The sequence below is a fragment of the Calypte anna genome, chromosome 1, assembly GCF_003957555.1.
Source record: "Calypte anna isolate BGI_N300 chromosome 1, bCalAnn1_v1.p, whole genome shotgun sequence".
Taxonomy (NCBI): Eukaryota; Metazoa; Chordata; class Aves; order Apodiformes; family Trochilidae; genus Calypte; species Calypte anna.
Window position 1 is genome coordinate 54,761,248 of NC_044244.1, and position 15,049 is coordinate 54,776,296.

The window sequence follows — 15,049 nt, forward strand, 5'->3', positions numbered from 1 at the left end:
TCATTTTTATATGTGGATCTTCAATGATATTTCACACGCCAAATTGTGCATTATCTGCACATCAAGACCTAACAGTACTACTTCATTCCTGATAACAGAAATGAAGGTCAGATCTGCAGGGGTTTGGAGCAATCTGCAGGATTACTTTGTTCAAACAGACCTCCATGTCATATTGCACTGTTTCATCTTTCATACAGAGCATGTAAGTTACAGAAAAAAAAACCCATCTCAAGAATGCTTTAAGAATATTTCATTACAACTACTTGTTTAGCATTTTGATGCTCCAAGTGAAAGTCTAACTACTAAGCATGCAAGAGGAGGAGAAAACCTGAAATTAATCAATGTGGCAACCACCCCCAATGATCAAAACCATGTTTTCTAGGTCAAAAAATGCTATGCTTTTATGCCTAATGATTTAGGCCACCTGCAGGCTAAGTAAATTATTTGATTCCAATAAGAAGCTGTGAATCTCTCCTCATCAAGACATAAAATTCTCATTACCAGCCTCACACAGCTCTGAGATGTTGCACTTTGACAACATGGTATTTTTATATTGACAAGATGACACCCAGCACTGAGTATATCACCCCAGTGGGCTTTGGCAGGAGCAAAAAAGGAAACTGTAATGGGAAAATGCAGCTTGGAAGGTGAAAGTGAAGTGTCTTATTCAGCTGGGTCATTTCTGTTGAATAACTCAGCAGTTTTGGATTGCCTGATAAGGCTCAGTTCTGCATGTACATGCTGGTACACACAAATTGAGTTTTGAAATGCTTAGTGAGGAGTTGTCACTGGGGTTTCTTATCTACAAGATTTAGGACTGTGACTATACTGGATACCTATTAGCCACTCACTCCTAGTAAATGAATGATAAATTTTTAAATACAGAACAAACACTAAGCATACGATAAATGTATCACTGCTTACCATAAAAGTGACCCTATGATTATGATGACAGACACATAACATGCAAGCATATGTGGTTATTTTTACCTTGGCATGATTATAAATATCCACGCAGTTTTCTGTATTAATGCTTTTTTGCACAAATGATCTCACAATGTCGTTGTAAAGCTTCAAGCTGGAAAAATTTAGCAGCAGAGAGAAGCTAAAAAGAAAAGAGGCAAGGAAAAAAATAGTCAAAACTGCTGAGCGATACAGAATCAGAGCTTCTTTCTTTACAGTTTCATTATAGCTTTTCTCTGCTCCTGCTTCAGTTAGCACAAAAATACTAACAGTCTGAATAAGAACGTTGCTTGCTTCCTTCAACCCTTTGCAATCCCCTCTAGATCATACTACGAGAAGCTGTACGTGGACAAACCACCACAGGCTGCTTAGATCCAGGTGCTGACTTTGGATTGGGGTGGGGGGTGATTAGAGAAAGAAAAAGGAAATGGTGGCTTGGAGAGTCTTTGGTCACTTTGCCAACATGACTCTGCATGGAGGGATCTGGAATTACAGTCCAGGCAAAAAAGGGGTTCTGATTCTTCAAGTGTTTGACAGGCTCTGGCTGAAACAGAGCACCTGGGCTGAATGTGGAGATGTCAGCAGAAGGGCCAGAACAAAATGTATAAAGGAATTTAAAGCAGATGATGATGACAACCCTGGGCAGTCCCAAAAACCTAGAGAGGCAATAAACCTCTAATCTGTCATCTCAGCAGGCTCAAGAAGTGGAGTCACATCTCCATATGCTCCTTGCTAGCAGTAAGGCCACGGGCACTGCCTGGCTCCATATCACTTCAAGGAGTGGGTGCACAGTGGGATACAACGCAAAGGTGGGAACCACCTTGGTGTCAGACACTGCCCAGTTAACACTCGTGTTAGTGTCATGTGTCTGTATCACTGCACTACTATGGCTCTACAGCCACCAGGACTCAAGCTCTCTCTTTGGTCTTGCACCCACCCTTTGGACATACTACCTGGACTGGCACTGCCTTGGGGTCTCTGCATGTCACTGTACACAGTGGGAATAAACTGAAGCCTGTGGGGTGAAAATGGCTTAAATTTTAAGTTCTCCATCTCATTTCAGCAGTGCTAAGATCTCTCCTATTGTCTCCTTTCTGTCATTTTACAGAAGGGAAAAAGGGATTTCACTTTCTTTCTTTCTTTCCATGGTAGGTCATTAGCTCTGTCTCTCTTCTGGTTTAGGAAGCAGGCTGAGTTTCTTCATGGCTTGAAACCTTGCTCTAACCCAATGAGGTCTCAGGCCAAGCTGTTCAGGTGTTTAAGCCTTTATACAGCCCTTCTCATCTAGGAGTGCATGCTAAAAATCTATCCTGTGAATCCCAAAAAGGCTCTCATGGTACTAGGTAAGAGCACAAGGGAACAAAACTCTTGAAACTTCCATGACATTATTCTGACTTCTCTTATGCAGTCCACTCCAGCTCTGCTTTAATCCCATAAATAAATCCAAGTGCTGGAAATCTGCAGTGCTGATGTGATAGCAGCCAGCTGGCCCCAATTATAAATTGCAGCAAGATTTCTGTGGAGTATTTCTGGTGCTTCTTGTTATCATATTTGTAATAAGGCAAGTTGCTAAATGCAGTTTTGAAAGATAAAGCCAAATCCTATTCCAGCTGCCTCTGTGGCCCAAGCAGTCACGTCCTGGTTTGTAATTACTTTAAACTGTGAGGAACTGTGTCTAGATCTGTTATCAACAGATCAATCAATCAGTCATACATTTTTGAGTCACAGAAGTTTTGAGATGTCACGAAAGTAGAGCAAGCAGCCAGCTGAACTGCAGCACAAGCTTTTTAACAGCCTAGGTGATAACACACTCATCTCTATAAAGCCACTGCACTGCCTAGCCTAAGTCTCCTTATTTCAGAAAGGGTAAGAAATTCAGGAGCTTCTTTTAAAACTAGGAGTGAAACAGAGAATCAGTGACCTTTTCTTATAATGCACAGAAATACAGTGTGGGTATGTCTAGTTAAAAATCTGTGCTGGAAAAGAGTTATCTCAGTCCTGACCAGTTTCATCCCCTGGCTGCCAGCAGGGTTGATACTGATACACCTGTAGCAATCAAAATTGATTCACCCTGGTCACTCGTACCCTAGAGAAGAGTCACTTCCAATTTCTGGTAAGCAAAAGTTCATTAAAAGCCAAGACTCACACGGATGCCCCAGACAGTAAGTAGTGTCACAGGGACAGACTAATGCAGGCAACAATAAAACATCATGGTGGCAGACTATAATCTGTGCACTGATGATTACCAGCTGTTTAACTAGCTTTGATTTTACTATTTACTGTCCCGTATTCTTTTTCACTGCTGTAATTTGGTGATTGTCAACAGGCAAACTCCCTGAATGACTATCAAGACTTTGCTCAAGTATCTCTTAGTTCAGTTTAGTCAGAGTCGTTCGACTGATCCCAGCTGGCAATGACAGCACACAGGATTTATTGGGAAGAGAATGGATGACTCAACATCCACACAGGTTATGGATGTATGGCTCCACTGAAGGCTCAGTCAGCTCCAGTTGGCTCTGTTTGCCTTTCACCAATGGCACAAAGGCACTAGATGTTCTGCAAGCAGTGAGAAAGGGGTAAAGAAGTCTCTGTATATCAGGGAACAGCTTTCGGATTTATTCAGAAAATTTGACAGCCCCATGCTTGGAATGGAACTGTGACTCCAGTGGGATTTTTCCCATGCTAAAGCCAGGAAAAATTCCTCAAGAGTTCACCCAAGTGAAGAACCAAATGGGATGCTTTTACTCTGCTGAGATAGTTCTGGACATATAAACCTAAGCAAATCAGTCAAAAGTAAGAGTGGGGCAGAGAGAAGCTTACTAGCCCAGCTGGAGCTGAGCACCTCACCTATCAGGCTGAGAGAGAGGGGATGGTCTACTATGATTCTGAGAGCCACTTCCAGATTTTGCTAACATCAGCTTTGAAAGCTTCTTTGAAAGACCCTGTCAAAGCACCTTTCTATTTCAGACACTTTTTTTTGCCTGATGATCTTAATTTTTCTACTCTTCTCTGACAGCCAACTTCACACTGGCAAAGTTACCATAATGGGCAACTGACAGAAAGAGACTCTCTCCTGCAGGACTGTGGACAGCCTGGGCACTTTGGGCAAGACAGTGCTGGCACTTACAGGAGTGCTCACATCTTGTCCAATGGCCAAGTACCCTTGGGTGAATGAAACACAGATCACTTAGCATTTTTCCCACTGCAATTAAGATAAATGTCTCTTACCTCCATAATTTCATTATTTTTAATCAGGAGTGACTCTGCACCTCCATAATAAAGATACTGCATAACCAGCTGAAATAAAACAAAGGAAGTGTGTATGAAAAGAAATTTAAGACATCAGAGAACAAGAGAGTGCTGTAAAGATTGTAAGCAATACCTGAGTCTCTCCAACAGCATCAAGGACTTGTAGATAAAACTGTCTCAAACCTCCTGATTTCAAGTTGTATTTGGTTACTGTCTCCCCATGCACAGTTCAATGTTTCTTTCACACCGACAGTCTAACATCTCAGCCCTCACCAGCCACACTGAATGGTGAACTTTCTGGTGAGCTCCAAACAGTTTGCAGGAAGCTGATTAATTAATTCTGAATTTTCAATGTATTTTCCAGTATCTTCAGTACACTACTGATTCAGGAAAATACAGCCTATATAATGGTTATTCCCTTGTTCCTTCCCTGGCAATGGCACCCCCACCTTCACCCAGCTCTGTGTGGGCATGCATGGACGATGAGAAGGAGCGGGGAGGCTTTGCACTGTAATAGGAGCCAGCTAAGATCCCTCTGCACTGATCTTCCACCAAGCCTAAAGTTATTGTAGGCAGCTGGGAATTATTAACAGCTGATAGGTGGAACTGTCTGAGCTCTGACTGTAAAATAAAGGGAGGCATATATAGAACATATATGCTGCAGATACAGAAAGCAAGCTCTGTGTTTTCATGGAAAAAAAATTGATTCAACCATACTGCTAAGGAAGGGAATGAACTGTGTCTTTTCCAAGCTTCCAATCAACAGCACTCTGCAGCTTAGTGTATGAATGCAGGTGAAGCCCCTGCTCATAAAACCACTTCTCAGAGCTACATGTTCCCCAAATACATAGGTACTAATTTGGACAAGGCACATATGATGTTCCTGTCACATGTTCCATTCAAATTCAATGTAAGCACTGACTTTACCTGAAAGATGGGGTACTTCACATAGTTGATCTCAATACAAGTACTATCAGATGAGGGCTTGCTAGACAGCAATGCTTTAAACCTAAATAAAAAGGAGTGAAATTGAAATATCAGCCCAATTACCTCTGAAAAAGGATGGCAAAGTGGAAGGATAGCATCAGCTCTTGCAAAAACAGTACACTGAAATGAATGGATTTGAAAAGCATCAAGATTTAGACACTGACATAAAATAAAATTCAAACCAAAGGGAAGCCTCTCTTTTACATTTCACTTGTTTTTTCTGTTGTGATTTTATCTGTATTTTTCAAAAGTTTCAAAGTATATGAGAAATTCAGGCACTGTAACGATGCATATCATAAAACAGAAATTAATCTTTTTTTTTTTTTTTTTTTTTTTTAAGGAAAACCTACAACATTTAAAAAACCACACAGCACCTGTTTCAAAGGAGATAAATTTTGGCCTATGCCCATTATACCATTTAAAAAAAAATGTTTTGCAAGAAAAAATTCAAACAACTCCACTAAAACTCTTTTCCACAGGTTTAATACACTTGAGTAAGAATGAGCAGGAGAGAAAATTGGATAGGTTGCTGTTCTGTGATTATCAAAACCTGAAATTCAGAGGTAAGTTTCAGGAAAAAGAAACAACCCACATTTTATGTTAGTATTTGCAGATTTAAGTGAGACATATACATATATAGTAATCTATTTCTCAAAACCAGATATTCCCATTTGATGAGAAGGTGAAAATGGGAAAAGCACTGTCAGAAACATCTAACCTTGTACTTCCTCTTCTTGATAATTTATCTGACCTTCTGGCAGTAGTGCAAAATTTTTCTTCTCTTTGCTTGGCAGTAACCTTTTCCATATCACAACTGTATCTTGTTAATTAAAATATGGATAATGACTTATTTGCATTTGCTTATGTCAAACTCTATTATGAACATATATTAGTAGGTTTACAGTTTGGTAGGTTTAAAGTTTGTACCTCTACCAATATGTTCTAAACCAAAATATCCATTTCTTAAATGAAGGCAGAGTCAGGTACTGCAGTTGCTTTATGCTGTGGGTTGGCAGCACATGTAGCATCAATTCCCACATTGCTCAAGCTACCTAAACTTGGTGGCTTGTCCTTGCCACATCTTAAAGCCAAGCTAATTTTGTTTAAATTTTGTTTAAAAAGACACCTTGAATTACAAAGCTGTGGAAAAATAAGTTTTATGAGCAACATTAGGGCTGACAACCTACGTCCAGCCTTCTGAGCACAGGGAACAAACAGACCCTAAATAATGCCTTTGGAGGCAGCATGATACATTTTATAGTTATTTGATTTTATTTTAAAAGCATCAAATGCTGTCAATGAATTGTGTGATTGCAACTTGTTTTGCCTGGAGACTGCCTACACTGATGAAAGGCAGGATTCAGCCACTTAGGGGATAAATGATTATTAGATTAAGAGCTGGATGCAGCAACGAGTTCCATGCAAATGTGCCTCAGTGGAATGAAGGCAGATGCGTGGCCAGAAGCATGGATCATTTGCTAAGTGAGAATCTAGTGATGGGAGAACTTGTTAAACATCCTGCAGATTGACCAGAAACAAGCTGTTGAGATTTGCTCCTTAAGAAGAACCTGAAGATTGAGCCATCAGCCCTCACAGAATCTTCAGAGCAGCAACAAAACCAAAACCACAAAGTCCAATTCTATTTTTGTTAAAAACTAGACATCTGTTTTACCTTGGTGATGCAGTAAACAGCAACACTCTATGAGCGTAAAAGGGTCTCCCTTCCACCAGAAATGTAACATCTGACATCTCTTTGTTGTTAAGAAAATGAGGATCTAGAATGACAAAAAAAGAAGAGGAAAAAAACCCACAGTAACTTTAATTTGAAAGCGGTCATTAATGTACAGAGCATTTTCCTGTTTTGAGAAAAGAGGACAATTGTGCAAAAGCATATTGTTTTTAATGAGTAAAGTCCATAGAGCTATTTTGGACAGCCTGAGACAGAACCCTTCCAGACAGCCACGTTGAGTTCAGACTGAGAGAATTCAAAGCTTTGAAGTTTATGATGACCTTTGCTGAGACAACAGCCCCCTGTCCTCACTGTGTGGAGCTGGCACGGCCTCCTGGCTCTGCTACCCAAAGCAAACTGCAGCTGAGTGGATGCTGGAGGGCCCTAAACACATTTGCACCCTATTACACCCCCCTCCCTGTGTGGGGAAGTCTTCTTGCCAAGGGTAAGAATATTGCTTGGATTTTCTGAAAAATGTTCTGGAAAATCACTCGGGTCTTCGCTCGGTCACATTAAAACAACCCATGTTTCAAGAGCAGGGTTGGGAGAGCTTTGCCACTGTGGTATCACCTGCAGCCAGATGCAGTGGTTTGAAATCTGGACAGACTTCTTTGCTCCAGGCCCAGGCTCAGACCCCAGCCTAGTCAGCAACACGGACTTTGCAGATTTACAATCCCAGTCTAAGCCTTCTGATTTCAGTGGGAGTTTCAGGACAGGCTAAGTCTGGGGCCGTTTCTTTTTCTAGTTCTGCCTTTGAAACTCGATTTCTCTGACTTGTTTTTTCTGTGACCTGCCTCCCCCCCATCTCCCAAGCCAGCAACACAAACTTTCCACAGCTTTCCTTGGGGAACCAAGTATCTTCAAGTGCCACTTACCTAGGCGAGAGGTCTGCTTGCGCTTAATTTCAACGAGTTTAGGAATAGGGTAGGGTCCATAGCAATGAGTGAAAATGACAGAGAGCTGCTGGCTGATGACTTCGTTCTACACAAAAGAAAACAAATATATGCAATGTAAGCTTAGTATGCAAGGTACAATCAGTATGCAAAGGAGATGTTACCTTGTTCTCAAGAGCTGCCTGTTTTGAAGCTGAAGAATGTGATTGCTAAAGCTTTATTAAAAATCAGAGCTTAGGATTATCAGTATTTGTTCGAAACTGCAATTTTCATTTACTTGATTGCTGTATCTCCTGTAGGAATCAATTAGTATGAAAAGTCCTCTCCTTGGAGCAGAGCTCTTCTTTTACTAACAAACTCCATAGCTCCTGTCCCCTCTGTAGAAACAAAGCCCCTTGACAATAGCAATTTCCTTTTATTTGCAAACTTAGTGTACTGGAAAATTACTTTTTGCCATTCTTTAGAAAATGGTCATTGGTCACTTTTTAGAAAACAAGAGCTACAGACAGATTTCATGGCACAGTCTGCATGCATTCCCAAGTGCAACAGTCTCACAAATAGACCCTCCCTTACAGAGTGACTGAAGCATCACAGTCTGCCACTGAACCTTCTTATTCAATCCCAAATATTTCATTAATGTGCTCGTACACCTCTGGCACTGGCCAGGGCACCAGTGTCCTGAGGAAGCCAACCAAGTCTGGTCCACAACCTTACCCATTTCTGCTCAGATTCTGGGGGCAAGGCACCCACAAGATGCTTCCTAAAGCACCTAAGCAACTTGAATATTTGTACTCCTAAGCTGCAAGGATAGTGAAGCAGTCACAGCCAAAAGCAAAGATTTTAAAGCTTTGGCAAATTTTATCCCACACTTTGCTGATAACCAGAGCAGGTCTAGCCAAATTCAATGATGTCACACAGTCAATTCATGACAACATCTTTTAACTACCTTGTTGGTTGGTGATTCCCTTGCACAGCAGGAAACTGTGAAAAGGAAAGCACTTAGACATGAGAGGGTCCAAGGCCAAGGAAAAAAAAACCTTAATATAAAAATTTGAGGAGATAGATGCTACACTAAAAATATCTCCAGGCTTACAGAGCAGAAACTGACCCTTTCCTTTTCTCTGAGCACATTCCAGATCAGTTCTACCAGCAGTGCTTCTTAAATCCCACGAGGGACAAGGAGGAGTGGCAGAGATCCTGCAATGACTCCCTTACTGCATCTAATCAGATGGGGTGGGAAAGGGTAGAGCTGTGCTCTCACAGGCACATGCTGATGTCAAAGGAAATGACATGTGCTTGCCCGCAGGCAGGATTTGGCTCCTGTTACTACGTCAGATGTAGCACAGAAAGAAATGCTAAGATGGAGAAATACTGATACTAAGAGACACCATTTAGCATGGCACAGGGACCAACCCTCGGAGAGAGGCTCACTGCTGTGGTTCTGAGAAAAGAAGGCTGTCTCACACAGGGAGCATCTCCTCTGTTCAGCACCTTCCAGTCAGAGCTCTGCAAAGCGCTTCACAAAGGTAGTGAATCACAGGGAGAAGAGAAAAGGAAGATTTAAGGCCAGATTTAAAGGAGGAAGTGACTCAGCCGCCGGGAGGGCTTGGGGGAAGAGCTCTAGACAGACAAGACAGAAAGAGCAATTGCCTCTCTGCTTGGAAGGGCTGCGCCGAAGCGCTGCGGCCGACTGAGTCAGCCAGGGAGGAGCACGTCCAGGGGGATGCTGATTACCAGCAGGGCAGCTCCCAGTTGGATCCAGCAGACTCTAAGAAAGTCTGCAAATACAACAGGAGATGTATTCTGTGGCTGAGAGCAGAGGGAAGCTTCCGGAGAGGAGAGGCATAATTGGAAGACCAATGCTCACCTTTACTCGGAGTGAATAAAAGCAGAGTAACTGCACTGAGGAGGAGAGCCTCTGGTCCTGTCTGTCACTGTGGTTCTAGTGGGTCCGTGAACTCACCAGTTCCAGCTACAGCTGTGCCTGGGCAGTAGCTTTGTGAAAACACAAATTACGTCAATAAAGGCAATGCATCTCCTCCTTTCAGGAATGCCTATGGGAATGGGTTGTTGGGAAGTCTGAATATCAACCTTTCAGCACCTCGTGAGAAGCTGAAAGTTTCACACTAAGGTCCAAGCCACAGCACCGGGTATCAGGACATCCAGGTGCAGACAACCAGGGAAGAATGGGCCAATACCAGTCATAGAGGTGTGAGAAGGAGATCCCTGCTCCTAAGTCCAACCAACATGATGGATGGGCCACACATGCAGACCACCCGACGGGAGCCTCCCTACACAAGTGAGGTGCTGCCAGCTCCCTGGGCACAATCCCATTATAAAGCCTGCATCCATTGTGCCTGCAGGCACAATCCCATATAAAGCCACCTTGACACTGACTGCCCACAAGCTTGTGAAAAACATGGTGTAAACTAAGATCTGGTTAGCACAACATGTTCACGTAAGACACAGAACCTAAGACATAGAACAGGGAAAAGAGAGCCTAGGATGGGTGCATCAAAGAAAGCAGGGCCATCAAACAGATGGTGGCTCAATGCACTGCAGAGCTTCAGAGCTCCAACGCAGGACACCACTCTCCTTTGGTAGAGAGGAGGTTGGAGACCTTTGCCTTCTGTTGATAATGTTAAATACTTAAAACAGATGACACTGAAAGACCAAGAAATCTGTTCTGCTAGAAAGCTGAAGGATGAGCTCATTTAGAGTCATTATTAACAGCAGCAAGTTTTGTCCCCAAGACACAGGGAGGGGAGCAAGTGAGCTATTGCAGCAGGTCAAGCTTGCCTCCCACACCACTCTGCACACAGCCAAATTTGCAGGTCTTTGGTACTGAATGTGCTCCCCACACAGCCTCTGCTGGCTTTCCAAATAAACCAGGGAGAAAGATGCAGCACAGATGAGAGAAAAAAAGGATGCTTTTGTTTGAACCTGGATGGCTGGGGAAAAAAATAGATTTTTAAAGTCAAATCCTTCTCTTGGAGAAGCTGAGCTGTTTGAGTCCATGAGTTGGGGCACCAGCACTGGCAGACAGGAGGACATGTCCAGCCTATTCAGCCTTCCCTCTTGCATGGTGCCCATGCCAGGAAGCTGAGAAGCCACCCTGGTTATCACAATCATCCCAGTTAAAACACACCAAGCTGGGTAATTCTTTCCCATTTATCCTCTCAGCCTACCAGCCGACTGAAAGAACAGCTGTACGAGCTCACTGCAGCACTTCTGTGTGGCAAGACGAACGCTGGAGGAGCAAACCCAAGCTTGTTTTCTTGCTCCAGTCTGATGTTGGAACACATTGTGCCAGGATGTGTGAGGCTGAGCTCTGGAGCAAGTCCAGCTTCCTTTCAGACATGGGCGTGCATCTGTAGTCAAAAGGAGCCGATGCGCATCTACTACTGTGGGAGTGGGGAAAAAAGCTTGGCATAGGATATAATAAAAATATTTACGTAGCCATGGGGTAGTTTACACTTAGGCAAGAGGGAACAGGGAACAACTGTGAATCTTTTGAGGGAGATGTGCTTCCAACAGAGAGTTGGTCGTTGAGCAAGCAAGTTTGCTTTGTAGATACAAGCGGTCTCCTGACTTAAAAGCATTCTTCAGCAGAGATCTAAAGGAATTCCCCACTCCTGGTGAATGCTCTTGAACTGTGAGGGGGAATTAATACATTCTTTTGAAGCAAAGATGAGGGGTTTTAAGTTGCTGGAGCAGAAATGATTGATCTGAAAAGAGGTGAAGACCTGGGTGGGCAATGCAGGGGTACTTTTTCCTTAATGTCCATCTGATGAAGGCCTGTGGCAAGACTCAGGAAGGGCTCTTCCAGACACATACTAAGGAGAGCTTGCTCCATTCCAGTTTACTCAGTTCAACCCAGCATAGCTATTATGGGATGTGGTTCTACAGGCAGGACAGAGCTGGGAAATACATAGCCAGTTTTGTCTAGTACCTGTGGAAGAGAAGTGTCATCTTGGTGGCTGTGCTCCAAACTGCCAAGCAGAAAAGTTGGCTCAGATTCAGAAGTTCTCCCCCATTCCCACACCACATCTCTGGACTCCTCAGTTGTCCTTAGAGGCCTGTAGAAATGTCACCACCTCCAGGTGGCTGCCCTCTACAGTGGTAACAATTAGGCCGTTTCTCTTTGCCTCTGAAGTCCCAAGCAGTACTTTGGGTTTTCCTTCTATCGGTGTCACTCTCAACCAGCTCAGCTCCATTAGTGGGTGGCATTTTAACCTAAGTTTGCCAGGCCCTCAAATTCCTCTACCACCAATTCTCAAAATCAAAAGCTCACCATATTAGGCAGAAAAGTAACACACTTACTCTTCTGGTCTTGGTTTCTGCCTGCCAATATACAGCTCCCCAGCAAGCAGAGAAACCAAGCTGCTCAGAGAACAAAGGTGCTCCCAAAGGTATCTCTTCTCTCCCTGGTCCCAAGGACTGCGATATTTTGCAACACTCTGCTAAATGCAAAGCAGCAGAAGCACTGTTTGGAGTCATCCATTTCACAAATGGTCCCCAGCAGCTGCCCCAGCAGTGACAGAGTCTCAGGATACCCTGAGCCCATTGAGGACCATGGGTTCATCCGTGAACTTTCTCCCATGACACATTGGGATACTCTTGATTTATTTCTCTGTTTATGTTCCCCTCTTCCCATGAAGAATTGATAGTGAAGTGATGGAAAAAGCTTTTTGCAAGCCCCCAAGCCCTGAGCACTCGAACTCTGTAAGACTTTTCTCTACCATATCCCTGAACCTCCTCTCCTAGGTGTTTCCACTATGGTCCTCTTGCATAATTCACTTTTGCCAGCTGCCTCAAAACTGATTAAATGCCATTTTAGAGGGTCACTCCTAGATGATTGAGTAGCATACACATAAATAATATTAGTCAACAGTTGGAAAGGTAGGGAAGCCCCAGAGGTTGGAGATATAGTTAGAAGCAGTGAACTAAACAACAAAATGGGTTTTGTTAGTGCCGGGCTCAAGTCCATCCACTGCAAATACAAACAGAAAATAATTAATCACAGGTAAGGCACAAATGAACCCTTCAGTTAGCTTCTGGGAAAGCTGCCAAGCCTCCCTTTCAAAAAGCTCTTTATATCACAGCTGTGCATTGTATGTAAAAAGCTCAGATCCCTGGGCACAGTCTAATCCCTGGGTGAGAGCCCAGAAAAGGGCAGGTGTCACATCTACAGCATTTATTTATTGTAAATGAAGAAACGGCTCCTGCCTCTGGCAGGAAAGCATTTTAGAAGACAGACAAAGGGTAGGGAAAAAAAATCAAACCTGTGTTAGTTTGTGTTACAAAAGCATTAGACAGGGTTAACAGTCTATAACTAACATGCCACTCAGTACCTGGTGTTCAAATCTCACATGGAGAATGCACGACGTACATGTGTGGATAACTTGCGTCCTGGTTACTCTGAACTGTTTAGACACAGAAGCACTACAAATGTCAACAGGCAATGTTAACAGATCACTGCAATTACTTGAGAACAGTGAAACCTGCCTTAGGAAATTATTTAAAAGTCCCAGCCGAAAAATAATCACTGAGCACAGGCTGGGCACGAGCTGACACACAGAAGGGCATGAGATACTCCATGAAACACCTAAGTGGGCACTGTAGCATCCTGGAATGTCCTCTGGGTTTTTCTTTTAGTGCTCGTTTTGGTGTGTCTGCCTTCTCTGTGGGAAGGCATTTAAAGTATTTCAGGTGTCAGCCAAAATACTCCATTTTCAGGTGTTAATTTTCAAGAAAAGTAAAGTATTCAGTAGAGAACAAATATTCTAATTTAGCTCGTCATTATAGCAAAACTCAACTTTCTGTTGAAAAGCAGTTAACAAGAAAGTAAAATTTCACCCAGCATCAAGGGGTCTTTTCTGATGTGGTCTACAGGCAGAAGAAACATGCACAGCACTCTCCCAAGGGAAGGCTTTCCCCTCAGAGCTCAACATGACCCAGTGCTGGCCCACGTGCCATACAGGAGTCACCTTTTCCTTTTGACCTGAGCCCTTCCAGCAGAACAAGGGTATCCTGGTTTCAGACAGCAAGACAGAGCTTCACTGAAGCCCATCTTAAATACTCATTTCAGCCCATCACGAAGCAAGGGAGAAAAAGGGGAATTTTCTAGCTCCTTCACCATCCAGTGTCACTTTCTAAGGTCACGTGCAGACCCAGGGGGAAAGCTGATGTTTGCTGACCACCGTGCCTGGACTTTGCAGAACAGACATACAAGCTGAAACGTTGACATTCTTTGAGGAAACCCTCCCGACATTTGTTTTAGAGAAATTAAATCCAGAAAGACAGCAGCAATAAAGGAACAGGATGCTTATTCCAAGCTTCAGCTTCTGAACATTTTGTTGCAAAAGAGAAGGCAGGTGTTTCAGCCTTTCCTGCTGCTTTTCTGTTTGTTGAAGACATTAACATTTTTTCAGTAGTTACTGCATCTGTGACAGAGGCTACATGCTTCTGTTCTGAAAAAATATATTTAAAAAACCCTAAAACTTTGCTTTCTAAAGTTTTTGGCTTCTAAGTGGCAAAGTCATTGCTGAAAGAGTACTTTAGCTTTTAAATTATATAGGTCAGGTTTCTCAAGATACTCACAAGCCTGAATACTTTTGAATTTTAAAAATTGGTAATTGTTTTGAATTTTTGTTTTGTTTGAATTGTTTTAAATGTTTGTTCTCAGTAACTGTTGGCACCAGACTGATGGCAGCTATTCAAATATCTCAGCCTTCACAGAATCATAGAATGGTTTGGGTTGGAAGGGACCTTAAAGATCACCTAGTTCTGACCCCTCTGGATGGGCAGAGATCCGTTCCACTAGATCACATTGCTCAAAGCCCCATCTAACGCTGCCTTGAACACTTTCAGGGATTGGGGCATCCACAGCTTCTTTGCCAAAAGAGTTTGTGCAACCCTGTGGCTTTCTTCAGCTGCCTGTAGGTAGCAATGCAATTTACAGTTTGTGAAACTCTGAAGGAATTGCAAATTTCCATGAAACATCTTTCCAAAGCAGTTTTCTCCATGTTTCAACAAGCCTAGCTGCACAGCTCAACACCTCACCAGTGGTCTAAATTTTAAAAGAAAGTACCTTGTTACTGATGGCAAGGATGAAGAGAAAGTTGCAGAATGCAACTGAGGAAGGGCAATGAAGAACTTCTCACATGACTTTTCAAGCTGATTCTGGCTTGGACAACACAGTAGGAAGAATACCTGTAGTCCTTAA

General features: G+C 42.9%; 1 protein-coding gene across 1 annotated transcript in view; it reads right to left on the reverse strand.

Moving 5' to 3' along the window:
• Positions 1 to 15,049, reverse strand: part of BTBD11 (BTB domain containing 11) — a 180,280-nt gene that overhangs the window by 3,100 nt on the left and 162,131 nt on the right. Inside the window, 6 exon segments of the mRNA XM_030453252.1 lie at positions 991 to 1,038; positions 1,040 to 1,105; positions 4,192 to 4,260; positions 5,140 to 5,221; positions 6,872 to 6,974; positions 7,804 to 7,909. Coding sequence (XP_030309112.1) covers positions 991 to 1,038; positions 1,040 to 1,105; positions 4,192 to 4,260; positions 5,140 to 5,221; positions 6,872 to 6,974; positions 7,804 to 7,909 — 474 coding nt within the window.